General features: G+C 36.4%; 1 protein-coding gene across 17 annotated transcripts in view; it reads right to left on the bottom strand.

Moving 5' to 3' along the window:
- FAM184A (family with sequence similarity 184 member A) overlaps positions 1–27,690 on the bottom strand; it is an 82,293-nt gene that overhangs the window by 30,825 nt on the left and 23,778 nt on the right. For all 17 annotated transcript variants that reach the window (XR_006165610.1, XR_006165609.1, XR_006165611.1 and 14 more), the window contains exons 2-9: positions 25,447–26,301; positions 22,445–22,580; positions 15,833–16,014; positions 15,001–15,198; positions 11,611–11,733; positions 7,667–7,828; positions 5,702–5,823; positions 5,357–5,507 (exon numbers count right to left, since the gene is read on the bottom strand). Coding sequence is in view for 12 of the 17 variants with exons in the window: in XM_042795999.1 (XP_042651933.1) it covers positions 5,357–5,507; positions 5,702–5,823; positions 7,667–7,828; positions 11,611–11,733; positions 15,001–15,198; positions 15,833–16,014; positions 22,445–22,580; positions 25,447–26,301 (1,929 nt within the window). In the remaining 5 variants the exon portion in view is untranslated. The remainder of the gene's footprint in view (positions 1–5,356; positions 5,508–5,701; positions 5,824–7,666; positions 7,829–11,610; positions 11,734–15,000; positions 15,199–15,832; positions 16,015–22,444; positions 22,581–25,446; positions 26,302–27,690) is intronic.

Raw genomic sequence — 27,690 nt, 5'->3', positions numbered from 1 at the left:
CAAATCTTCTAAAGCAAGGATTACACAGGCTGTGGAGCAAGCCAGTAATTCTTGTACTGGGGAAAGAAAGTATTATTTCCCAGTTCTACTAATGTGGATGCATGCCAGCTCTGCAATAAGCACCTCTACACAGGCAAATAAAGATGGAGCAATAACTGCCATCTGGTACTAGCCGGGTCAATTGTCATTTACAGACGTGCACAGGAGCTCTGTGACTTCTCTACAACACTCCACTTTATGGACAAGAGTAAACTCAGTGGCCAGGACTTAAGACTGAGCTTGAAATTTTCTGAAAAACTACCATTTGGATAATGTAAATATTTCCTTCTGATAAAGACATTTTTATATAAATCAAAGTTTCTCATATTTACTTTGACAGTTTAAAAAAGCACACCATCATAGAAACAAACTCTGAAGAGTAAACTTCTGAAACTTCTTCAAACAAAGGAGAAAAATCTTTGCAGCAGGAAAAATAAACAACAGCTACCAAAGCATATGCAGTATACTTTTGTCCATTCTTCCTGTACTACTCCTAATACTTCCATTAATAGAAGATGGTATCTTAGTGCTGGAAAAGTTGACAAAGTTAGAAAGAAGAATGTCACACACAAGCCTGGTCATATAATAGTATGAAGCTACATAAGAGTGGAAAAAAACACTGACAAAAACATTTATTTTACTGGAACACATTTACTGAAACGTAAGGAAGATGGGAGATATTTGTTCAAATATAGAAAAGCCCATCCACAACCAGAAAACTTGATTCAGTTTACAAAAAGAAACGTATATCCCAACAAGAAATAGATAAGAATAATACAGGTCTTAACCTGTACATTTCAGTGCCCAGAACTGAAGGTTGTGCAACATGGAGATGCAGAGCAGAGAACACGCTCATGCTTTAAAAAAGAAAATTCCTGCTATTTTGTTCATGGCTGAAGAAGCCTTCTCAGCTGTTTATAAGAAAAGCATTAAAAGCCCATTACACAGCTGAGAGAAATGAAGAACTAAGACATCTGAATTCACTACATATTTCATGAAGAAATTCTCACATGGATTGATGCGGAAGTACTTAGTACAATTTACAGAAGGAAAAAGGAGAAGCACTTTTTTATGTCTTCTAGAAATGTCTCATATCAAAGACCTACACACTTGGTCTCTAGACACTGATGTAGTCAACCTACCAACCACATTTCACTGTAGATAGTAAGTGGTGCTTTGCAACTGGCTAGAATGTGTTTAAGCACTCAATCAGCTGAATAGCCTTTTCTCTCATGAGAGTTATTTTACTCATAACAAAGCTCTATTGTTAGAATTACAATAATCCTACATGCATTCTATGAGGGATCACTTATAATTACTGGTATAAAAGCAAAAATATTACCTTGCTTTATGCAAGAGATAGATCTTGCCTATTAAATCTACAACAACCAGAAGGAAGCAGAAATTTGTAGATTAGTATAGCATAATTTAAAAAAATCAAACTGTCTTAGTAACACTCAATGGGCATCAATGTTTTGATTGAACTTTTTTTTTTTATTTATTTCTTAAAAATATTTGCCATTTCTTCCTGTGCCTCTTCATTCAGTTTTTCTGGCACCAGTCAGCAGCATTCCAAGATGGTCATACTCTACATTGTATTTTTCTACAGTTTAAATAACTATACCGTGTCACTTCTCTCCATTCACTTAAACCTCTTTTTTCAACACTTTATGTAACCATTCCTATACTTCAAGTTAGGTGCTACGTTTATCTGTAGCTTGTTTATAAATCAAATCTGAGATGCATCAATACATATTAGGAAATAGTGTACCCATATTGATAAGCACTTAATTTCTGAACAGCATTTATACAACTAAATGATAAAGGTCTGGACATCTTCTCAACATTAAGAGCACATGTAGGCCACATTTTCTGTCAAGTTAGGAGTTTAAAAGCGATTTAGCAAAGACCTTGGTCTTGTATTATTTTGATAAGTTATTGTATAGTGCTGCTCATATAGACCAGATCAATGCTTCAGGTCTAAAAATCTGAATTGCAGAAAGAGGAGTTGGATCTCTGTTCTCTTCCTAATTTTTTAGACAGACTTCATGCCTTTCAAAAGGGTTTAAGTGCATCTTCCCACTAATGAAGACTGGGGGTCGGTGTGACAAATTCACCATTTTACAGCCCTACTACAGTACCTTAGGCTGTCCTAGCTCAATGTAGTTGAGAGAAGACAGGTATGAACAGATACCCTTTTGATGGACTGAAATTTTAATTCTTTCATTCTTCCTAATGCCGTTAATTTATATATATATATATATACACACACATATATACACACACACACATATATAGCAGAAGAATCTCACTGAATTTTTGTCACTGTCTTCAGTCTGTTTAAACTAGACTGTGAACCCTCTAGGGTAAAAAGTCTCATTGCACATTTACAGAGATTGCCAAGCACAGCTACGCTTATTGAAGTGTAGTGTCAAAGCAGGCCTAATGCAGTTTCCACTCAGAACAGCGTTATTCTAGATTAACACAACCAAAGTGTATAATAATCTCTGCATTCTGAAACACATACCAAAAATCTTCCACACTCTTCCATAATGAAAATACCATCTTTTATTTTCTTCTGTGATGAAATTACTAGATCCGTGGATGGGGGGAGAGCTGTGGATGTTTGCAACCTACACTTCAGCAAGATTTTTAAACGTTCTTGTATCTGATTCTATCACAATTCAGATGGGTGGGCTACCAGCCAGATGAGAACTGGACGGATTACCAGGCTGAAAGGGTAGCAGTTAATGGTTAACTTGTAGCAAGCTTTCAGACAGAGTGGCATTCCTATGGCATCTGTTCCAGGACCTATTCATTTTAGTACCTTATCAGTGATCTGGAAGAAGACAGAGATAGCACCCTCATGGAATCTGTGGATGACACCAAACTGGGAAGAGTAGAATGTGCGGCATGGAACAATACAATGGAAGGTAGGGCTGCCACTCAGAGGCACTTACGTAGGTTATAATTATGGGCTGGATAGGAACCTCACAAAATTCAACCCGGACAAGTGCAAAGTTCTTTACATGGGATAGACTAAACCCCTTGCACTGGTTCATACTGGGTTACAGATCTGCTTCACATAACCTAGTTAATGGTAGGCTAAACACGAATCAGCAGTGTGGCCTGGTAGCAATGAATGCCAGCAGCATACTGGGATGTAGCAACCACCAGTAGATTGAGGGAAGGGATCAGTCCCTCTGACTTGGCACTTATTGCATGCCACCTGGAGGGCACATTCTGTCTCCTCCTCTGATTCATTCAGCTTCGGCTGCCCCAGTACAAGGTAACTGTTGATAAACTTGAACACGTTCAGTGGAGAGCTACCACCAAGATGTCTGGGACTGGAAGATATAGTCTTCTGAGGGAATGAGGTTTGTTCAGTCTAGAAGGCTTTGTGTGACTTAACAGCTTTCCAGTACCTATGAGGTGATTACAGAGAAAGTGGACCAGCCTCGTTACAGTGGTGCACAATAGGATAATGAGAGACAACAATCATAAATTGAAACAGGGGAGGTTCTGTCTAAATATAAAGAAAAAATTGACTATGAGGATAATTAAGCACTAGAAGAGATTATTCAGAAAGGCTGTGGAATCTTCATCCTTGTAGGTTATTCAAGACCTGACTGGACAAAGCCCTAAGCAACCTGGTTCAAACTCAGTGTTGTCTGATTTGAGCAGGAGGTTGCACTAGATGACCTCCTGAGGTCTCTTCTAACCTACATAAGTCTAGGATTCTATGATTCAGGTCAGTAACTCTCAGAGGCCATGCTTTGTGGATTGCAATCAGGAGGAACTTACTACAAACCCATTTCTCTAAGAGTTAAGTTACCCATCTTGTATGCTATAGTCTGGAAATCTCTCTACTCCAGGTGTAATGGATAAAAAGTCCAACTCAAACACTAGTATGGAAAAGCAACAGCTGGATTAAAAAAAAAAATAAAAACTGAAGACTCATAGGGTTTAGTTTCTTACTAGTCCTCCAAACACATATGCCGTTATGAAATGGTGCAGCTCTTTGGTACAGTAAAAGGAAGTAAAAAAAACCCAGCCATTTTGCATATGCAGACCATTTCCTTTGTCTGCAAATTCTCTAGTAAAATTCTCCATATTACTAGTTAGCTGTTTGATTCCAAAATTTCTTCCATATGCAGAAAAAGCCTGTTCATTTGCAACATGCTAGTTTTCCATTCTGAATCTCTAGCTTTGATTTATTATGGTATTTTTAAAAGGTAGAGATAAGTAAAGTATTTTAAAAGTGTATTAAAACTACACAAAGTTTAACATATCCCTTTCAAATTGTACCTTCATAGAGAAAATGCTATTTATAAGTAGAAGTAAAGAGAGTAAATGAAGCTTGAGTAAAGGCAGTAAGTTAAACTTAAAATCAAATGAGTCCAAGTCTCATTACATTCATGTTGTAAAAAGTAACAGACCAAGAAGTTTGAAAACCACCAGCTTTTACGAGCATAAGCCATAAGATTTCACAAGCTTAAATTTCCTTGTCAGCAGAACAGATTGTTATGTGTTCCTATAAGAAGCAGTATAAACAAGTGCACGTTCAGTTATCAGACTTCTGAAATTAGACAGCAAATTAAAAACCATCCCACAATAACACCCTGAAATCACAGTCACTTAATGAGTTCCAAAATCTGTTTCTCTTTCTTTAAAATATATTTCTTTGTTATCAGCTGTTCTTTCAAACTGTAGTCAATAAAACCAGTTCTATAGCATTTAGAGTTTGGAAAAAGTACAAAGCAAGTATTTTCTGTGAATTATCTAATGTAACTGAACTTATAAATACAAATTGCAATTAGAAATCTCAGTATTTATAAAAAATTATCCCAAAATAATGTTCAAAATCACTTAAAAGAAGACATAGCTGTAATAAACTTGTCTTAAAAACTGAGGGATGTTTTGACTTTTCAGTGACTTTTACAGGGTTATTATTGTAAAGATATGGGATACCTCCAAGTCAAATTAGCTTTAGTAAGTATTTAAAATAGAATAGGTGAGCAGACACAGAATCAAAAAATATTATAGTGAAGAGGAGAGATGGTCAACACCCTTCCATTCCCCCCCAAAAAACTGTAAAAAGTTTTATTCGCATTCAATGTAAAGAAGGACATTCATATTATTTGAAGGCATCTTCATATACTTAAAAAGTTCAATAATGGAAGGTTTAAAAAGCATTATGCTAACAAATTTAATTTCAAAGACAGATGTCACAACCAATTTCATGTAGTTGATTGGTAATAAACCACCAGCAACTAAATTGTAATGGCCTTCCAACTCTTAAAGAGACCATAGTTACCTGGTCTAAGAGATCTTCAACTTTTTTTTGCCATCCATCCCTCGCTGCATTCTTTTCGCGTTCTTTCAGCTGCAACAGCTGAGTCATGGCTGCCTTCTTATCCTCTTCATGCTGCAGCCTCAGCTCTTCACGAAGCTTATTACATTCCTGTCTAAAAGTAAAGGTCATGTAACTAAAATGAAGTAGTCCTTGTTCAAGAAGAGAAACAGAATTAAGAACTCGATAATAATTGGAAAAGCTTAGATAATAACAGAAACCTTTGCTTTACATTTAATTTGCTATTATATTTGCATGTATGCATACTTAATTTCTTATTAGAAAATTTTTAAAAAAATTAATACTTGCCGAAGGTTTTCTGTCCATTTTATTTCCAAGTCACGAGCCATTCTGTCAACTCTGAACTTTTCCTCTTCTCTCATGGCTACAATCATTGCCTCGTGCTGTTGTCTCTCCTGATCTAGTTCTCCCTGCAAACACAAACTTCACAGTAGAGACTGATCAGCAGCAAAAAAGTATTTCAAACCTTAAACGAGTGTATATATAACGTCTGTTACAACTGGATCATAAAACTTGAACTGTAACTTTTTGAGTGTGTAATTCCTAATTACACACAATTAATGCCTAGACATCTGCTGATATTTCTTACTTGTGGAACAGAATTCTGCATTCCCATAAAAAGCAATTTTCCAATAAGTCATTTGGGAAATATTCTTTTCAAATGCTGTTACATTGAATCACAGAACAATTTATGTTGGAAATAACCTCAAAAGGTCATCAAGTCCTGTTCACTGCAGGACTAGCTTAAGAACTAGAGCACGTTGCTTAGGCTCTTTTCAAGCTTGTTCTTGATTTATTTCCTCTTTTTGAAGCAGTAAATATTCAGTATTTGAATTTCCAAGCTTGAGCTATCTGGATTGAATAAAAAAATTAATGTATCCTCTTTCTGTTTCTGGACAAACCTGCTAGAAACAGGGTTTTGCAATGTGAATACAGAAAAAAAACACTTTAAAATTCTTACAAATTTCTGTTCACATTTTACCATAATAGAATAGTATTAGATCATACCTAGAAATCACTCACATTAATGTTTTTCAGCAGTGTTTGCTTCAATTTACGAGAAGCAAACATGGCTATCTAAATTTAATTAAGACTTTTTAAAGTGAGAATTTTTTAAAATATATAAATGAAAAAAACCTACAGAAATCTGTTAAGATAAATGTTATTGCCAGTAAACTGCTATATATGAATATTAAATGTTACAATAGGTGAAGAGAGAAAAATGCAGTAGTTCCTAAGGACGCTTAGAGAAATTATAAAAAATATAGAGGAAGTTGTAAACTGTAATACAGTGCACATCTAATGACCACAGTTAAATTAAAAACAAACAAAACCAAAACCCAATATTCTGTTTCAGTCTTTTTTTGTTAAGCAAGTATCACCAGTATGAGAATAGATTCAGGGAAATTGCTTTTTTTTTAGTATTTACTACTCCAAATATTGCTATGATCTTGTAAATGTACATTGTTTACTAAGAAAAAGGAAGGGTTATACTTGGTATTAAGGTCAATGAGCTATTGACAGATCAACTGACAGTTCCAGTTCCATTTAAACCTACTAAAATGGCAATATATTTGTGCTTAGACAAATTGATTGCTTCAGTTGTATAAAGTGGTCACATTCTCTGGATGATAGTCTGTCATCTTTCAAGATATCATAGCATATATCTTTAAACTAATCTCAAGCACCTTCTGAAATTCTAAATTTGAGCTTGAAATAAAAACTGTGCCCATTATTTGACGAAAGCATTGTACGCAGGCATAAAAAAAAGTTTAAAAGGTTTCAATGAATTCTAGAGCTAGTAATCTCTGGATCTTATTTTGCACCAAGACAAGAAACTGTTTGGAACAGCACTGGTGTAAAACATAGCCTTTTCACGTTCTCATGAAATTCTGTTAAGCCTCTGAAAAATCCAACTCTGGATGTATTTTGTATGGACATATTTGGCAGCTACAGTTTATATTAACCACAGATATATGTGGTTGCAGCAATACTCATTAAATGCTAAAAGTGTTCTGAAAACAACACCCACCCCAAAACCACCAACGAAAAAAAAATACCCCAAACCAACCCATCACAGTTTTCCCATTTTTTCTCTCTGATTGAAACAAAAGAGAATTTTCTCTTTGAATGAAGCAATATGAAGCTCATTCAAATAACGTGTACACTATAATACTTCTTGTTGTTTTAAAAATAAAACCAAAATCACCATGACTGTACTTTGCACAATTTATTCTCCAACATTATGGTTACCTCAACACTATACAATGAATCTGTGGTCTCTCGCAATCTCGCTCTAGTTAATTCCAGTTCTTTTTGAAGTATTTCCTGAGCTTCTTGAAGACTAGAGATATGTCCTTCTGCAGTACCAAGGCCTTGTTCGCTTTTTCGTACTAGGTCTTGCAGACGGCACACCTATAACAAAAAAAAAAAAGTTGTCATTTTCATAATTATTACTAATGGCAGCCAAATCATCCTGGTTTTATTTCATTCCAGTGTTTTCTAGTTCCACCCTAGACAAATTTTTATTTGCACAGCCTGTTCTCCTTTAAGATCACTTAATGTTTCGGTATTAAGAACCAAATTCCAATAATATAAAAATCAAACTAAAATTTAAGAGATTTTTACAAGTAAAAAAATATCCAACTTATGTTTGAAGAATTTTGCAGGGAAAGAGGTAACATAGAAGTTCTGAAGTCACCTGTAACTTCACTGTGAGAAGGCATGGTTTTTGCAAATTAAAATAATGAGAACCACTATTTCAAAATATATAAACTCTAATCTAATGGATAAATTAACTTGTACTAGGGTATATGTTTCTCTGTTTTCAGACTGCTATCTGTCCATACATTAGTCCGTCTAAAGCTCCAATATCTGTAGTATAATGTCATAATTTCCTTAATGACCATATAACAATATGCCTGTTTTCTGCTTCAGCTCCCTATCTGTAAATGGATGATACCATACTTCGCTTCAAGTAAAAATATTAGACATTTAATATTGTTGACCATCTATAGGAAAGGAAAAACTTTTTAAATATGTAGACTGGAAAAAACAAAATAACGGGAGGCAGGGGGGACCAGAGAAGAGCAGCTAATGGGAATTGAAGTTTTTGCAGAAGCAGTAGCCTATGCCATTGCCTTTGTATGTTGGAGATAAATCAATCACAGTGGGACAAGTGTCCCGAGAAAAGACTAACTTTTGGTTTGAAGGCATGAACAGATAACAGTTATAACTACACTTGCTGTTTGTTAGCATAATTATACACAAACATTGTTTATAGCATACACAGGCACTCACACCCGTAAACACACACAAACACCTCTCCCAGAACTCTTCCCCTCTGTATGCAACCCAGGAAGTGTTCAGAAAGAGGGACTCCTCCTTTCGTCTCAGCAAGGAATCCCAAATTTCTTTGGCATGATAGTTCTTGGAAGAAAACTACTGCAATCTTGAGCACTTGTCTATGTGCTCCTTTGCATTATATACAAACAACTAGTAATGCCCTACAAAACAGTACTACCTGTAGGAGAATCCCTACATCAAAAACTGCCCCTAAAACTGTAGTGCAGTTGCATCGAAGTGCACAACTGCATGTATCTGGTAGTACCACATTCATCTGAATGAAATGTGAACAGCAGTCCTGTAGACCTAAAGGCTGTGGAAACACTATGCAAAAATGCCACTCACAGGGCTCAGGTCTATTCTACTGATGACAAAGCAATGCTGAAGGTGTTGAAAATGACTCTTAGTAATATCGTTGGAAATCCTTTGCATGGAGATGGTGTTAGACTACTCTGTCAAGTGACACAAACTAAAATGTCTTGACTGATCTACAGTGAAAAGAAGCAAATCTATAAACAGCCAACCTCATCCCAAGATACAAGTGAGCAAGTTAGGATGTTGACTTAACCTGAACTCTCAAAAAAAATCTCTGGCAAGTATTTAAGATTACACTGTTTTCTAACTAGCTTGGTACTAGGAGCAAGCCTACTGAGGCTTGACTCTTCCTCATCCTTTAGCTAAGACAACTGCTGTCAAGAAGTCTGTCAAAAAGAAAAGACGATGGCATAGGTTCAAAAGCAGCTTTCTCGGTGGGGAATCTAGAACGAAGCTAATAGCCACAGAAAGTAGTAGGTATAATACCTACTGTCAAATGGCATCTGTAACTTAAAACCAACCAAACAAAAAAAGGAAGCAGCAGTAGAAATGTAAAAGCCAATCTAAAGACATGCCAGACATTTCACAGGGAAGTTTATTCTATGTCAGTAAAGACATTGAGAAACTTGTCAGTTGTTGACAGAGTACTAAGGGTAAACTGTGGTTCCAAGTGAAGCACTTATGTGCTTAAGATAAACATAGTAATAAAAGAAAATGTGTATCCCCTCTGTACTACACGCAGTGGGTTTACAGACCACCCCAAATTTCTTGCTTGTACACTTCCATTCTCTCACTGTGCAAAATACACTGAACCTATATATGCTCAAATACTAAATAGCAGCTGGTTTTAATTCCCTATTTCAGTCTATGTCAGTTATCTATTCCTTAGCTATGCCTCTGTTTTCTTAATCCAGTGTGCTGACGAATTTCCCAAGGCTGAACTTGATAGCAGTTAGATAATGAAAACTCATTCTTACAACATTTGAAGTGATTTCCTTCAAAGAAGGAGCAAGTTTATTACTCATGAACTCAAGAGAAGTTGATAAAGTGTAACTAAATTAAATCCTACGGTGCTGAATGACAATAGGACTCTTTTCAGATCTAAGCCTGCAACAAAGAAAGTTAACATACAGCAGAAGTTAAAGCTAGAAAGAAATAACAAAGCTTCCTGTAATTTTTCAATGAAAAACAAGCATGTGCACGATTTTGTTAACATCTATAAAAAATACATCACTTTCAATTTGAATGTAGGCAAGCATACTGTTAGAAGAGCAACAGCAGTTCCAGCTTCAATTTCTACCTTCTCCAAGGTCTGAGGTACCAGTACAGGCACTCGCAGCTATCAGAAGGAGGTACAGTCTCCTGTTTAACGGGTACTCAGGACTGACTGATCAGCAGCACTGCCAAGCTCTAAAGACAGTAGGTTCAGCTACTCTGGTAATATATATTATCTGGCGTATCCATCTATTTATCTAATCTGGTAGGTACAACTCTGAAAGTATGTATTAATATATTGAAACTATTAATACGTAGTTTCAGAATATATACTTTAATATATAGAAAATTAACACATTAACATGTATATTAATGATTTGTTAATATATATTAGCATATAATAATATATAGTTTAATAATAATAATTTCATATATACTCTCAGAAGGGTAATCTTTCCCATTATTAAAAATAAGCAGTCTTGTTCTAAAGCAAATTTAACATCTGTACAATTTGCAAGCCACCAGAATTAAACAAACACCTGCCATCTCCACAACTTGTATGGTATTGAAAATTGTAATGAAAAATACCACTGCAAAAAAGTACTTTAATTCATGCTTATGTATGTCTTAAGGTACACACTGAAATTGTATGTATGGCCTGTTGAACAATGAACTTGATGAATTATTTTCTTGAAACAGGACAAAAGTTCCAGACAAGAATGGATTGAAGCTTTTTGTATCAGTAGAATATAATTCTAGTTTTAAAATACTATATTATGAAAAGGTGGTGTTTTCCAACTCAAATTAAAACTGTTTTGAGATATGATACTTTCAACATTGATTGCATATATCAAACCACTGGAAATAATTTGGGTCTTATAAATATTTCACTCCATCTTTTGACAGAAATATATGAAGATCATCTGCAAGTCAGGAAGTTGACCAGAATTTACAGTACATTAACTGTAACCAAACACCAGTTTAAATACAGTTAATTTTCCCTCTGTTTCCTGACATATTTTGTGTAGAGGTCTGTGTACCTAGTGAGAAGACAGTCAGAGTTAAAACAAGAAAGGTTGTTTGTGCCAACTGGTTTGTACCTCAATCTCTTTCGCTTTGTTAATTTTGCAAAGGATAATAAAATCATTCCTGAGAAACAGTCAAATAACCTACCATGTTTGAAGAATACTCCACTTTAAACAGAAATAAGGCACTGAACAGAATGAACAGTGTCGTCCTAGCTCTGTACTGGACACTAAGCACAAGATCATTATTGATGAAATATGGTCTAACACACATGATACAATTAAATTAACCCTTGCCTCCTGATTGGCAGAAGTCAGTTTTGTTGTCAGCTCTTCCTTCAGGTTTTCCAGCTGCTGTCGGAGCTGATTTTTATCATCCTCCAAATGCAGTTTCTCTTTCTCAAACTGCTGCTCCAACTCCTTCAGAAATAAGAAGGATGGAAGAAGTATTAAATACTTGACATATAGTCACCGCAAAGTACAGTTGTACAACATGAAAATTATTCCTCCTGGCATAAATATTCCTGATCTCAACCAAGAATTGTCCTTTTCTTGAAGTTCTAAAACATGAACATCTATTTCCTTTTACAGTGGATGTCTTAATTTTTCAGTTAATTTTCTATAAATTAATCGAGGATGTAAGATTAATCCAACATGCTTGATTCATCACAAAATAAAGACAAACAGAAGTTTCTTCTCAATTACTAGTTTCACTTTACACTTAATTATCAAAATCATTAAAACTATGAAAAACAGTGAAAGTAGATAATCTGAGTTGACAGAATGCAGAAGTTCTCACTTTCTATAAAATTACACTGATAATATGCTTATCCTTCAGCCTTTACTCATCTATCTCCTACACATAATCTCCACAGAAAAGAGTGAATCTTAAAATCCTGAGCTTTAGGAAGTTTTTCATGCTGTTACAATGAATGAAAAAAGCCCCACATCATAGCTATAAAATTTATGTAGAACAAAAATAAATCAACAACTAGTCTTGAAGTTCAACTATATGCAGATGACACATCTGTTTTCATTCAATCTTTGTGGAGTAATAGCCAAATTCTTAAAATAACTCTGTTAGATGAATTATATTTCTTTTACAATAAGCCTATGTTGTATTGTTAGAAACTTTTTTTAAGGAAAACCGAAATTTATTTTTATTAATATTCAGAATATACTTTCAGAAGAACAATTTCTGTCACAAAATACTTAACATGAAATATATAATGAAACTCTTGATTTTAATATATTTTAGTGGAATATACTATATATTATACCACAAAGTCTTCTTGAAGACCATTAAGGTTGCCAAGTAAGGTGCTCCAGAGCCACATAACACAAGACTTCAATGTTTTCCACGCAGCTACAGAGGCTCCTTTAGTAACTCCTTCCTAGGGGTTCAGCTGTAATGCAAGGCTTAGCATCGATTTAGTGCCTCTGTGTAGCCCTGGGCTCAGATTTCTGAGAAATCAGTAATATGTCAGAAACAGCTATGAAAACACATAGACCAGAGCCATGCACGAACCAAAAAGTACAACTGCAGGCATTGCTAATATTGCAGGGACAGGGAGAGTTAAGAGCTCAAGAATTCAAGAGGAAAAAGAGTGTCATGAAAAGGTATAATACTCTAAGGAAAACCAGGGAGCTGCAAGACAGCAACTTAGTGTCACCCAGCTCATTCCAAGAAGCACTGGAGGCCAATCCTTCCTCTTCCAAAACTAGAGACTCAAGTGTTTTCCTGGGGTTGGGAAGCACGGTCGGCTTAGTAACTTGTTAGTTCTAGCACTCCATAAGGGTGTGCAATAGGCAATAAATACTTTGTGTATAAACTGCTTGCACAATCTCCTTGTTCATGGTAGAAGTTGGACAGTAACAAAACAGATGATTACGCTTTCAATAGTACATTGCTATATAATATAACTCAACAAGTGCCCAGATCAATCACCACATGCAACAAGCAATGCTAAATGAGACTTGCTCAATTTTTCTTGTTCACACTGTGAAATCTGCTGCCTGCAAAATTTCACTGGTGCTATTCAGACCCTATCCTGATAACTGAGTAATTAGTTCTTTCATGACACTTATGAGTACAGCTGTGCAGCACTGAAGAATTATTAGCAGCTCTATTTTCATACTCCTCCTTATGAACTGATGCCATTTTTACAGCTCATTTTATAGATGGAAGAATTGAAGCAAAGAGATATATTTAAGCCATTTCCTATTCTCATTATTTAGAATTCTGTTCCATTTTTTCAAATCTTTCCAAATCCCAGATGCCTTTTCCAGTCTTCTAGTCCCAATAAATCCTCATGTTATCCATCCCAAGGCTCCTTGTACCATGCTTCTTCCTCATACTAAATTCAACTCTTCTCCACATTTGAAACTGACTGTTTCTTCCATGAATTACCTAACACAACAACATGTGCTTAGCAAGACAGGCTGGACAGAAGAGACAGTACACTGATTAAGATTTACTGAGATCTTGACCCTGATAACTTTTAACAGTTACTTTTCCCTTACTAAAATCAAGTTTAATATTTCTCGCATTTATATAGGTGTCCCCTATTTTAACTAGTTTAATGATTTAGGAACAAACATTTTATGGCACCCTTTGTTTTACTCTCTGTATTATTTTAATAACAACAAAAGAAAGCAAGAACCACCCCACACCTTACTGAAGTAAAAGAAAAAATATCCCCAGAAACCCTTAAGAGACGTTGTTTTAATAACAGAGATGTTTAAAGTTACAAAGAAAGTACACTTGAAAGATCAGATGCACGTATGTCTCACAGAGCTACTTCCATTACTGGGAGACTTGAAAAAAATCTTTGAGATTTATTCAAACAAAAACTAAGCAGCAACACATTAGTAAAATAATTTACAAAAAAAAAAAAAAAAATCAGTCTAAGCTGCACATCACTAACTACACCTGTTTCCTGGTGTATTTCCTGTGAGCACACCAGAGAAGCATAACAAAGCCTAAAATGAAAAAATTAGTATTTATTCTGTGTATATTGTACGTACAAACAGATTAGGAAATAAGAATTCAAAATTGGTCCTCTCATTTATCCCAACAAAGAAAAGGTCAATTTTGTGAAACAAAAAAGTGTTTCAGTTTCAGGATTCTAGTCAAAGGTAAGTGAATAGTTGATATATAGTGAACATGATTTTATGATGTAAGTTAGGAACAGCTGTTGTTGTCTTCTGAGTATACTATATTAAGACTTGACTGTGTGTATATTTTTGTACTTCTGGACAGTTTATGAAAATTTTAAATAAATTTAGAGCAACAATCATTTACCTCCTTCAGAAAAACTGATCTTGAGTGATATACCAACCTTTCTGAATATGAGTCACAAAACCTGGGAAAACACATCTACTATACCAACCTTTCTGAATATGAGTCACAAAACCTGGGAAAACACATCTACTATACTCAAAAAGAAAGTTGTCAGTTGAGAATTTCTCATCTGTATGCAAACAAATTACAGTAGAAATGCTCTTTTTTTTTTGTCAATATACATGTTATTTTAAGAAAGGCTCAGCAGTTTCTTCAGAGGCCCGGCAGATCTGCAGGCACCTCCAAATCAAACCTACCATAAAATAAAACCATGCAGTACAAGGTTCAAACTGTAACATTTGCTTTTTATAATATGTTTGATTATTAAGAAAACACAAGCCTACCATCTGCAGTTTTTTCTTGTCCTTATTAGCATTACTGTGTGCAGCCTCGATTGCAGTATGGTGTTTCCATGCCAATTCTTCTAAAGTCTTGGAATGAGCCTCCTTTAACTGTGCAGCCTCTCCTTCTAATCTTGCTTGCAATTTTACCAGCTCCTTTTCATAATATTCACGTTGTGTTTCCCTTGCTTCATTTACTTTCTATAAAAGGCAGGGAAAAGTAAAATAATTTCTGTTAAATGGTAAAAAATATCTGAACAATGGGAATAAAAAACCACAAAAACATTACTGATAACAGAAATCTATAAAAATTAACTTTCATATAAAACAAGTTGACCAAATACTAAGCACTAAATGATTCAGTAACCAAAAAGGTAGTTTCAGTATATCAATGAAAAGCAATATATCCTTATTAAAATATATTTTTTTGTTCTAATTAATCTGGGGAAATAGCAATCAGGTATCAAGCCCACATAAAATTTCAGTTCAGTATTTTCAAACATTTTCAGAGAATGGCTTTTTAAAATGTTCTTTAGCCATTTCACATTTCTCCTGAGACACTTTAGATATTAGGCATTTATATACAAGGTCATAAATGAAATGAAATTCTTAAAAGATGTGCAAAGCAGTCTGAACAACATCTCATCTGACTTCCCTACACTCTTACTTTACACTCTATGTTAATCATTCTATGTTGCTACATGAGATATACTTGGAACACACTACAAACGGTCCAAGTTCAGTCATATCAAACAAAAATTAAAAAAATAATTGTTTCTTCTGAGAATTCTAAGTCTTTTGATTTTATTTGGCCAAAGCAAATAAACTGTTTAACCTTCTCCAAGGCCAGAATTTGTTGCCTTTGTCGCTCATCCAGACTCTGTGTTTTGCTTTGTAGTAAGTTTCTTTCCTCTTCCAGCTGGGACAGTTTTTCTTTTAATCTAGACTTTTCTGATTCCAAATCTCTGATTGTAACTTCTTGAGTCATTTGAGTAGCTTGAAGCATTCCAATGTGACCTAAAAACAAAACAGCTCTTTAAAACCTCACAGCACTGGTTTGATGAAATTGAAGTACACATTCATACTTCAATGACTTCCAGAAGTACAACTAGTGGAAGCTTTAATGTGATTCTCCATCATCTTCACTGCAATGCTTACCATACCCTCCACTTCTCCCTTTTTTAGTTTTATCATAAAATGTCTAATAACAGAGCGCTGGGGCTCCTTTAGTTTCAATTTTCCTCATTCGAAGTTGCATATTGACTCCAAGAGAAAGCAGAGATAGACAACAGTATAAACACGGACAGTCCACCTAAACCCACACATTTTTACCCCACAATAAGGTACGCAAGAGAAAGTATAATACTGACATATAATGGTAAAGATGTTATTGTTTTTTCAAACTCATAATTTAGTCAGCATGCTAGGTAGAGCAGCTAAAGCTATGTAAAACTTACGGAATTACACTTCGTTTATTTTGCTATAGGGATGTTTATCAAACACAGGAATTATATATGTTTATTTTCAGAGTTAAGCAAAGATGGCCCATCCACCTGTGTCCAAATCAGTAATTGATGTCCTTTTACCAGAATAAATAACACATCTTGATTCCGAGTCTCATATCCCTACATACTATCAATGGTTTCTTTTCAATACTACTCTTTTCCCAGGAGCCTAACTCTTGATCTAATTCACCGTGAGGCTGTTAGTTCAACCCTACTAATAAGGGATAGACAGAAGAATTTATTAAAGATAATTCATTATAAAATATAGATACAGATACAATAATACAGTTAAGATTTTACATCCGTTTGCACTTGACTAACGAATACATGTACAATATCTACCAATGTGAACAGCACACGATTTGACAAACAATGTGCAACCTTAGCTTGTCGGGAACTAGGGAGTCCCAATTCCACCAACAATTAATATTTGCCTTGATACCATTCGCCATGTGCACCCAAAGGAAATCCTATAAATTTAGTAATAGCAGCATTTGTTAATTCTTTAACTTGACCTTTAAGGTGTTGATATTTCATTACTTTCTCTATTGCTGCTTCCACCAAAGATGCTGGTTTACATTCATACCTAATTGTGACACCTACCAGCAAGGCTTTTACCTCTTTAACAAATACCAAATCTGGTTTATATATTTAATTTTGTTTGTCTTTTAACAATGGCTCTTGAAATACTACCCATTCCTTCTTTTTAGCCTCTTCCATCAACAGTTCACATAGCTGGTTATGTCTCTTAATTCTAGCATCTTGTACCACAGATTAGTACCCAATGATGTACAAACAGGTCTCATTCTCTGCTTGACACAATTCAATTTGTGTCTCCTGTCTACCTCTTGCCAAGAATTTTCATGTGGGGTAGACATTAGCCCTTAGTTGTAACGCAGTGATGAGCTTTCTCTGGGGAATGCCTCTATAATATTCAATCCAGCAGTTTCCGATTTTATCCTTCTCAAAGTTGGAAATTACACAGCCCTGGGACAGCAATTTAGTCCGGTTCACAAATTCCTGTTTACAGCAGTTACAGTCTCAGAAATATGACTTTTGGAGCAGGTGTTTCCCATTCTGAGACTTGTTCCTCTCTGCCTAATTCTTCCACTAACATCATTATCACTTTCTGATCCCAAACAGATGGAATCTTACCGAAACCTCCTGCTACAATCCACAACCTTTCAAATTCTTTCTCAATACCTTTGCGACATGCAATTGCCTTTGTTTCATCTGAAGTCTGTGCAATTCTGTGCAGTCTTTGGGCCTGCACACTGGGAAACAATCCTGAAAGTCTGGTGAGACCTCCATCCCAAGTGCTGGAATACAGCATGGCATCGCACATACTTGTTGGTAGATGTCACCATTCCTTGATGGCTGTTCTTATTGTCAAGTGTCTCCAGGCATGTAGCTCTTACATCAGCCTGGTCTTCTAGGTAGATCAAATGTGGAATAGTATATCCCTTCGAGATGTCAACTTTCTGAAACAGCTTCAAAGACCTCCCAACCTGATGTAACCATCCTTCCACTTCATCCAGTAATACTGGTTTTGATGCTCCAGTCCATGGGTCTACTTGTAAGCCCAGATATTTCTCAGAACCACCAGGTTCAATCATCTTGAGGGGGGTGCCTTCAACTGCCCATGGAGGACAGTCATTGATCGTTGCAGTCCTTTGTCAGCTGGATGTAAAAGCCATGGCACTTCTCCCCTTCTGTCTTGAGGCCCATAGATCACCAAAAAACCTCCACAATTCCAATGTTTTTCTGCATCCCTTCCCAAGATCCACTTTATAGCACCAGATCATCTGCAAAATCCATAGTTGTTACATGTGTCAAGTAGTGTTGGTACTCCCTTCATTCCTCTTCTAATTTATGCAGCAGAAGGTCCACAGACAAGCTGAATAGAATTGGAGGCATTGGATCACCCTGTTTCATGCCAGTCTGAACCCCAGGAGGGTCTGACTTTTAATTCTTCATGTCAATACGAGTATAAACGTTGTTATACAAATTAGTAGTCAGAATGATAATATGATCGTCCACACCCTTCCATTTCAGAGCCTCAGTGATGTGAGAATGGCTCATGGTGTCAAAGGCTTTGGCTAAATCGACAGACTACTCCCAGGGGTTGCTTTTCTTTTTTCACATTCCATATTAAAAGCTGTAACAATTTCAGGTTTTCCACACACCCTGACTATCTTATAAATCCCCCTTGTCATGCATTGACGGGATATGCCTTGGCCAACCCCGCTGTTATAATCCTTGAGAATAACCTCAGAATGGTCAATCCGCTGGTAAGTGGCCGCCAGTTATTGATGTCATTCTGGTGTTCCGGTAGGGCCGACTGATATCAACGTGGTCCAACACTCCTTCACCATGCCTGGTATCATACCAGATACCAACCACAGATTGAACAGTTCCATTAACTGGGTACAGTGTGGATCAATCCCAACGAGATCCCTCAAACTAAGTCCATCTGGCCTTGGTGTCACATTCTTACTCATCCTTGATGTTTCTGAGAGATCTCTTTTGCCGTAATCATGGCTCTGAATGCTGAGTTGTCTGCCTGCTAAATTGTCCTGAAAGCATGTAGGCCCTTGAATGTTCCCGATGATTCCCATCTTAACCTGAACATCTTGTGCACCTTGTCCAGCTGGATACTGCACCTCAGGAATTTTACATCATTTAGGATAATACCAGCCAGTTTCCCTCTATCCGGGTGAAACAGCTACTGGAACTGTAGAAATTGCCCTGTAACAGAACCCATTCTCTCTGCAGTAAAGTATGATCTAAATCCTTGCAGGTTAGAGACTTGCTTTTAGGGTTTTTTTTATATTTAATTAAAAACAAAACCGAAGCTACAAAGCTAGACAGTATAATCATCTGTCCTTCACATCACCAGTGGAAAAAGGTTTATGACTTCTGAAATTTTTGACCTTGTTCTTAATTTATATCTGTATTATTGAAAATATTACTACTAGGTAGCTGACTAAGGCAGTGAAACTCCTGTTATTCTGCGAGAGGCTTAGAAGACTACTTTGGAAAAGAGGGTGCTCCTAGGTTTGTTCAATTGAACAACTGAGAGGATGTTCTTAAGTTTGTTCAACTGAAAGACAAGAGAGGGAATATTCTCCCATTATTTTAACATCTCTCTAGAAGCATCATAAAGTCATACCTAAGCTGACATTCCATGTTGGTATAGGTTCTTTTGATAGAAGCACCTTATTATCCCTTTCATAAATGGAATGACCTAGATAAGTTTGAAATATGCCTTTTAAAAATTAGCATATAATAAAATGAAGTGGTAACTAAACATACTTTCAAGGATTATACAAAGATCCTTAACAGTTTCACCTAAAGAAAGCATCCAAGTAAGAAACTGTATTGTTTACTCAGAATAAATCTATTGGTTTTGTAGTCACAGCTGCTAGGAGAGGCCTCTCCCCCTCCCCATTTTATTATAATCCTCAAAAATGGCAGATTGGTTGAGTTTTAACAACAGAGTATTGCTTTTAAATTTAAGTTACTAAGGAAGAGCTAAGTGAACTCTGTGTCACTTTCTCACAAGACAAAACCACTGAGCCTCCCAATTAATTTCCACCTGCGGTTAAAGCAAGACACATGCCAAAAAGGAAATTGTTTTAGCCTTTGTTGTCTGTTGACATTGATGTGAAGGGAAGGACAATGGGATACATAATGGATTGTGGAGCTTAACAATATTTCAAAATTAGTAATATTTTCATAAACAATGCATACCCGTAACGTACAAAGCCCTGAAGAATTGTAAGAATCATTATGGCATTCTTTGATAAAACTAAAAACTGAAGAGAAAAACTTAAGAAAACGGGTACGCTTAACTGCTGTTAAATTTTAAAAATCACATTGTTTCAAAATTTCAGCCATTCAAGAAATGTATTTGAAAAGTTGAGTTTGCAAATGTAACAAGGAGAATAATCATAGAATTTTAAGTTTGTTGGGAAGTATTATGCACATGCAGATTCTGTTGTAAGCACACACACAGATAATACCAATACACAATACGGGTTTCCCATTCCCCATGTTCTACACAGAAGGTATGAAACAGCTATTTCCTTTCAAGTTTGGAATCTCAGGATAAATGGAAGAAGAATACATTAATTTCCCATAGTAGACTTAATACAGCATTCTCAAATTGCAATACAATGAGTTAACATTTAATACAGTAATTAAGTATGAGAATTTAGTTTCTTTGAGGCAGGATTTTTGACTTCCAAACTGGAGCTGAAAATCAAAGGAGAGGGCAGTGGACCAGTGTCAGAAATTATTTCCAAACAGGCTGGTAACCAACTACATGACATGGTAATGACTTGGTGGCACCACTGTAAACACGGTTCCCAGTTCTTGTTGCACAGTGACATGCTGTGAAGCAAAGATATACTAGTGACAGGGTCCCTCATCTCAGCAACAGCATGGACACACTGGAATTTCCGGTAAAGCTAAAAACCTTGGTGCCAGAGGAGACTAGTGCTGGACTCATAAGCCAGCCGACTCCCTCCATGCCCTCAGTAATACAGAAAAACAGTCTGGATATTTATTTCCACTAAATCTGGGGCAGGCTGCTGAACCCCTCCCATCCTAGGGGAAGAAAGAGGAATGGCCAAAGAGTTTACAAGAACAGGCTTTTTCCCCCCAACAGTCTCAGGTCATTATTTTTTCTATGAGTGCCTCACAAGTCACTTTTTAGAGGGCCAGATTCCCATCTGAGATCTATGATTTGAGATCCTCTTCGCAGCAATACCATTCCTTTCAGCTGTTTACATCCCATAGGACCTTGCAGTCTCGGGTCCCTGCTGGCCTCTATACTGTCCAAACATACAACCAGACTATTCCTAGCCCTTACCTTAGCTAGCTCATATATATCACTTATTCTAGGCATGAAGCTCTCATGGACAGCAGACACACTCAATCCATCTGCAGGAACTGCTTCATTATTTGAAGGGCAGAAGTAAAGCCTTGATACAGGCCACATTCACATACCCAGTTTGAGGATTAAGACACATATAGCCACCTAGTAAGCTATTAAAGTAATAGTAAATATAGTATTAAATATAGCATATAAATAGTAAGCTATTGCAGTATTAGTAAGTTAATGCTGTGAAGTACTGTCTGTCCCTAAGGCCAACTGTCACAGTCTGGCAACATCCTAGTCTTCAAAACAAGATGATCTTATCCAAAATGACTTTTGGGAAGGACCCTAGGCTTGTGCTAATTTGTGAGGAAAATAATCAAGTATTTCTACAATTGGTCTAGTTGAACAAGGCCAAAGATAAGCCAGATAAGATATAACTATAGTATAGTTAACCAAGTTCAAGTATTTGGGCCCATGCCCTACCACTAAGCAGTTTACTGGAGCGACAATGCCAATGAGGGAAAACTCACATGTGTATAGCCAAATCTTAAACCATTTTCTATGCCTTTCTATACGCCAACAAGAGCAGGGAACTGAGGAAAACAGCTATAAAGAAAACTCTAAAAGACTTATTGTCTGGTAAGCTCCAAGTCTTCTGAAGGTGTAAAGCAAAGAACCACAGTCTCAGCAAAAAGAAAAGACAACTGAAAAAGGACAGAGGAAGAAGCAGCATGTCTCAGTAATTATGTGGAGAACAGATACACAGCAGAAGCATTTCACACAAATGCAGTTATGGCAAGAAATTCCAAGGCCTGGAAGATACATACATGCCATACAAGAGTAGAACATTTGGACAAGTAAGTACAAAAAGAGAGTCTTAAGTACAATACATGCAATATCAAAACTATTTTAAAAAAACCAAAACTTGTCAGAAATTTCTATGGACACCACTGAACACTCTTTAGGTACTCTAAACCTCCACATGGTTAACAGAAGAGAGAAAAGCTAGATTAAAATGACGAAGTTCCTTTCCAGATTAAGTTACTGACATACATACTGGCTTTGAGAACAAGATCAGTGGCCTGCTGCTGTAAGCGCTCTCTAGCAGCTGCTAGCTCACTTTCCACTTCTTTGTGTTTGCTTAACAATGACATCTCCTCCTCCTTCACATCATCTAGCTGTTTTTGAAGAACCTAGGAGAAGCATAGTATAATGCCTGTTATCATTATATAAAATTCTGTAAATTTAAATGAGCATTATGTTAAAATGTACAGAGAAGACTTCAGTCTTGTAATATTACCACCATAATAATTTTATACATACGTTTCTCCAAAAATATTGTTGAAGCATTACAAGATACTGTATATATAACAAGAATGCATAAGAGAAACCTGAGAATATTCAAAGAGGTATATGAAAAATAAAAACAGTAAAATGGTGCACAGAGTTTGGGGGCCAACTTGAGAAACCTGGTTTCTGGTATCTGAGAGTTCCTCACATTGAAGAAAACATTATACATTCACAGCAGTTTACAGTGTCCTTCGCTGCAACTGTGTTTAGTACTGACACAAATTAAGGTGCACATGGATATACATAAAATGAGCGCTAGGCCATTAGTTAAATCAAACTTTTACTATGTTTTAAGTCTGATGTACTGATCCACAATAGCATATCTTGGGTAGTGTGATGATGAGGACGTGTTCTCAGCTATGCAGGAACGAAAAGGAAATCTTGTTCTGTTTTAAAAGAAAAGCTAGATTTCTCATCATTCAAGTCACTGGAATAGTAAAGGGTCACTTCAGAAACTGAAGCAAGAAATAGAATTGGGGAGATCACTGGACAGGACGTGTAATGAAACATGGACACCTGGAATGGTGAGATTATGCATTTGATCACTTCATCCAGGATGATCAGATTAGGACCTGACTTTAAAATCTGTTGTAAATACCGTACTACACTCTTCCTCTTCTTTGGAAGGAAGGAACTCCTTTATTACAGGAATGATCAATATACAGTGGGTTTCCTCTTCGCTGCAGCTTGTCAGAAACCAACCTCCTTGATATAGTCAATTGAAAGGCAAGAGTTCTGCTTCGTTAACTGAACAGAGATATAGATGAACTTTTGGAAGGTCCTTTAGGAAACTGGAAAAAGGTATTCCAAATTTAACATCTGATAAAGCTAGCAATCTGCTTTCACTATACCCTGTAACCTTTACACAAGAAGGAAGGATAGTCTAAAAGATGGGCTGAAATTAGACTGTAAATGGGAAAAGTTCATGGCTCATCTCAGCTCTACCCAATGCTGCTTCCAAAATTACTATGACCATCACATTTAAGGTACTTCTGGTTTTGACACTTGAGAGTAACTACAAACACAAAAGACAAGATACTCAAGCTTACTCACAGAAATTACTGTTCTTCAGGCCTCAGCACAGCTACCAAAACACAAGCAGAATTCCAGAGATTCTCTTCCTTCAAACCCAGCATATTCAGTCCTATTTTTTGCTGACCAAAAAAACCGCAGTCTTTATATTTTTGGGATGTCTTGTCCTTCTTTAGGGACAAGAAATTTTAGTTTCTTAATAACACTGTTGCTGTTTAACCCAGTAAGCAGCTAAGCACCACAGGGCCACTCACCCCACAGTGGGATGGGGGAGAGACTAGGAAGGGTAAAAGCGAGAAAAATTCATGGGTTGAGAGAAAAGACAGTTTAATATATAAACAAAAAGCTGAGCTTGCAAGCAGAGCAAAACAAGGAATTAATTCACTCCTTCCCATTGGCAGGCAGGTGTTTAGTCATCTCCAGTAAAGCAGGGCTTCATCGTGCATAAAGGTTTCTTGGGGAAAAAAAAACACTGTAACTCCAAACATTCCCTGCTTCCTCCTTCTTCCCCATAGGTTTATTGCCAAGCACAACATCACATGGTATGGGATATTTCTTTGGTCAGTTGGGGTCAGCTGTCCCAGCTGTGACTTCTCCCAACTTCTTGTGCACCCCCAGCCTCCTCACTGGTGGGGTGGGGAGCAGAAAATGCCTTGACATTGTGTAAGCACTGCTCAGCAATAACTAAAACATCCCTGAATTATCAACACGGTTGAGCACAAATCCAAACCATAGCCCCATGCTAGCTACTAGGAAGAAAATTAACTCTATCCCAGCCAAAACCAGTACATACTGAAAATGCATGCAGTGTTCCAGTTACTACTTGTGAAAACATTATTGAAGATGTTATAATAATAAAGTTAAAACATTTAGAATGTAGGGCTTTTTTTTTCCTTACCTCCTACAAAGCTACTTTTCCGAACACCCAACATATTTAGGCAAGATCTCTACAAGCAAGACTGCACTGAATACAGAATATTCATTGTATTCATAGTGTCGGTTGTATGACGTCCCTGTCAAACATATTTCTGCAAGGAACTGTACAGTCTAGATAAGCGTTTTCTCAATTTCTCTAGCAAGTATTTCAGTTTGTCATTATAACATCTCAAATGATACCAGTTACCAACATCCTCCTTCCCTCTCTGAATCCTCTTTTTTTTTTTTTTGGAGGTGGGGGGAGGAAGGGAGGGGAAAGGGGACAGAAAGGCTAAATTTATGTGGAGACCTGATGCAAAGATATTGCTTAGCCATTTGCCCCCACGTTTTTTTTTTTTGTTTTTGTTTTTTTTCTTTGTGGGGAAGGGAACAGGGTTTGGTTTGGGTTTTTTGAGTATTCTATTGAGTATACTAGTATACTATGCTTTGAGTAGTATAACTAGAACAACCAAATTCTGTTTGTGAACAGCTGAAAGGAAGGACACTGAAACCTTCCCCTGGGTAGAGGCTTCTAGATTTTACTGGAATATAAAGTAGAATTAATTGGGTCTGGGAAAATTAAACATATAAAATAAATTTTAATATATAGATAAATAGTTTAGTGGTAGAGGATAATCAAGTACAGGTGACAAAAGTAAATTTATATGTTCCAATCTTCTCAACCTATCAGCCTCAGAGAAAGACAGCACAAATAGGAATAGAAAATTCACAGTCTTGGGAACAAAGTATCATCAGCCTCACCTGAACATTGTTTTCTGCTGTACCAAGAGCCACCTGAAGTTTTTGGCATTTTTCCCGTAGACTGGCAGCTTCATCCTGGACCATTTGCAATTCAGTTTTAAGCTTTCCCAGATTCTTCCGTAACATACTTTCCTGGTTTTGAAATTCTTTTCTTAGCTCCACCTCTTTTTCTTTGCAAGCATGTAGACTCTCTGCTGTAAAAAGCTGAGATCTTTTCAAAGAATCAAGTTCATGTTCATAGAAGGACTGTGCTTTGCTGAGTTTGCCTTCGTAGTCCTCAATGAGTTTTTTTCTTTCCAGCCTTAACTCTTCAACCTTACCATTCAAGTCTTCCAGCTCCAGTCTATGTAATTCCTCTAGTTTTTCTTGCCCTTTACTTAAAGTAGCATTCTGACTCTGTTGAGTCTTCAGAAGTTCTTGAATTTCAAGTCTGTGGGCAGCTCTCAAGTCTTCCAGAGCTGTACGCTTGTCCTTCTCATACTGCACTTGCAACTGTATGAAACTTCGTAGCCTTTCCTCAAATTTTTTTCTGATCTCTTCTACTTCTCTTGACATGGTCACTACACGTTGGACATGCTGAGCTTCTGCACAAAGCTGCATATCTTCAACTCTACCCTTATAGGCTTCAAATTCTGTCAAGGCCTGATGTTTCATCTTTTTATGATCTTCCAGTGACTCTTCTAAAACCTGGATCTTTCTCTTGAGATCCATTTCTTCCGCAACTTTACTTTTATATTGCAAGATCTTCTCTCTGGTCTCTGCAAGAATTTGTTGAATTTCTTCTTCGTGAGCATCCTTAAGTGCTTGGATAGCAGCTTCATGTTCATCATTTTTAGTGTTCAAAGCATATATTACCTACAAAAAATAAATAATATTATATTAAAGGCGTTCTGGTTATCTGTTAAATCATAAAAAAAAAAACACATAGGCACTCAAAGTTACTTTAAAAATCTGTCATGATTTCATGATACAAATAAGACACTAAATATTATTATCAATGTGACAGCATAAATACTGTATTAGTCATGACAATTTTATACATCTTGTAGAATAGTTTTTCTATACTTTTAAACCTATAATTTTCCTGATGAAAGTTTTGCCTTTATATGCATGTTTCTGTAAATACCACTGGGAAAAAGGCACATTCAACACACAGAAAAACAAAATATTTAAAAGAATTAAAAGTATAGCCTAAAAAGAAATTTGAAGAGAGGTTTTCTGTCAGAGAATAACACAAAGAGTACACATCACAACATGAAATTAAATTGGAACAAAACCCAAATCTCAAATTCTGCCTTTCCACATGTTAACTATTCTTAAATATTTCATTTTAGAAACATCTAAAATGCAAACATTGGTTGTTCTGGTTTGTAGGCTTGATGGTTGCCCAGATAAGATTTTGTTTTGGACAGCTTATACAGTGGGCATCCTACACCTGTGGATCTCCTAAATCCTGAGGTCCCTCACTACACAAGGTTGCCAACTTTCCAGCTAATAAGTCATCTGAACAGAAAAGTAGCTGGCAGGGTAGCCAGCAATTAGGGGAGCCTCAAGAGCTAAGCAACTCAAGGAGGCAGTGAAAGCAGCAAAGCTGCCTTTCAGTGAAAATAAGTAACCAGATATATCCTATAGGGTGTTTCAATTGCACCACAGCACAGTAAGTCGTCATCTTTATTTTTAACTAAGAAGTACTCTCACCAATACATAGATACAGGTAAGTATGTGCGTATGCATTTTCATGCAATGTTTATGTAATAAGTGGTTTTAATATAATATTTTGTGTTCGAGGAACTTCAGCAAATTCCCACACCTCCCAGATACGTTACAGGCAGCAGAGCTATAAAACATATCTGAACAGAAAAAAGACTTCTGATCAGTATATTTTGCATATCTTAAAAATGAACAAGAACAATGGACAACTAAGAAGCAGCAGTGAATTTAGAAAAAAGCAGCACTTTGGGTAATCTTATTTTATTTTAAAATTTTTTTGTGAGGACAGAACCTAGACCTGTCCTCCGTTAGCATTCAACTAGGCAACAGAGGAAGATGGCACTGACTTCACAAATTCAGTAAGCACTATTCATTGCCTAAATGAAGGACATGGGCGTCTTATGGAAAATGTAAAAATAAAATAAAATGCATGCAAGTGAATACTGTAGTATAACATATGTTCAGCAACTTGAATTCCAGGCTCTATCAAATTTCTCTAGTATAAACCTCAGTATTTTTCAAGTAATGGAATAG

Source organism: Tyto alba, unplaced genomic scaffold (genome assembly GCF_018691265.1).
Source record: "Tyto alba isolate M040663 unplaced genomic scaffold, T.alba_DEE_v4.0 Super-Scaffold_22, whole genome shotgun sequence".
NCBI lineage: Eukaryota > Metazoa > Chordata > Aves > Strigiformes > Tytonidae > Tyto > Tyto alba.
This window is presented reverse-complemented; position numbering and strand designations above follow the sequence as displayed.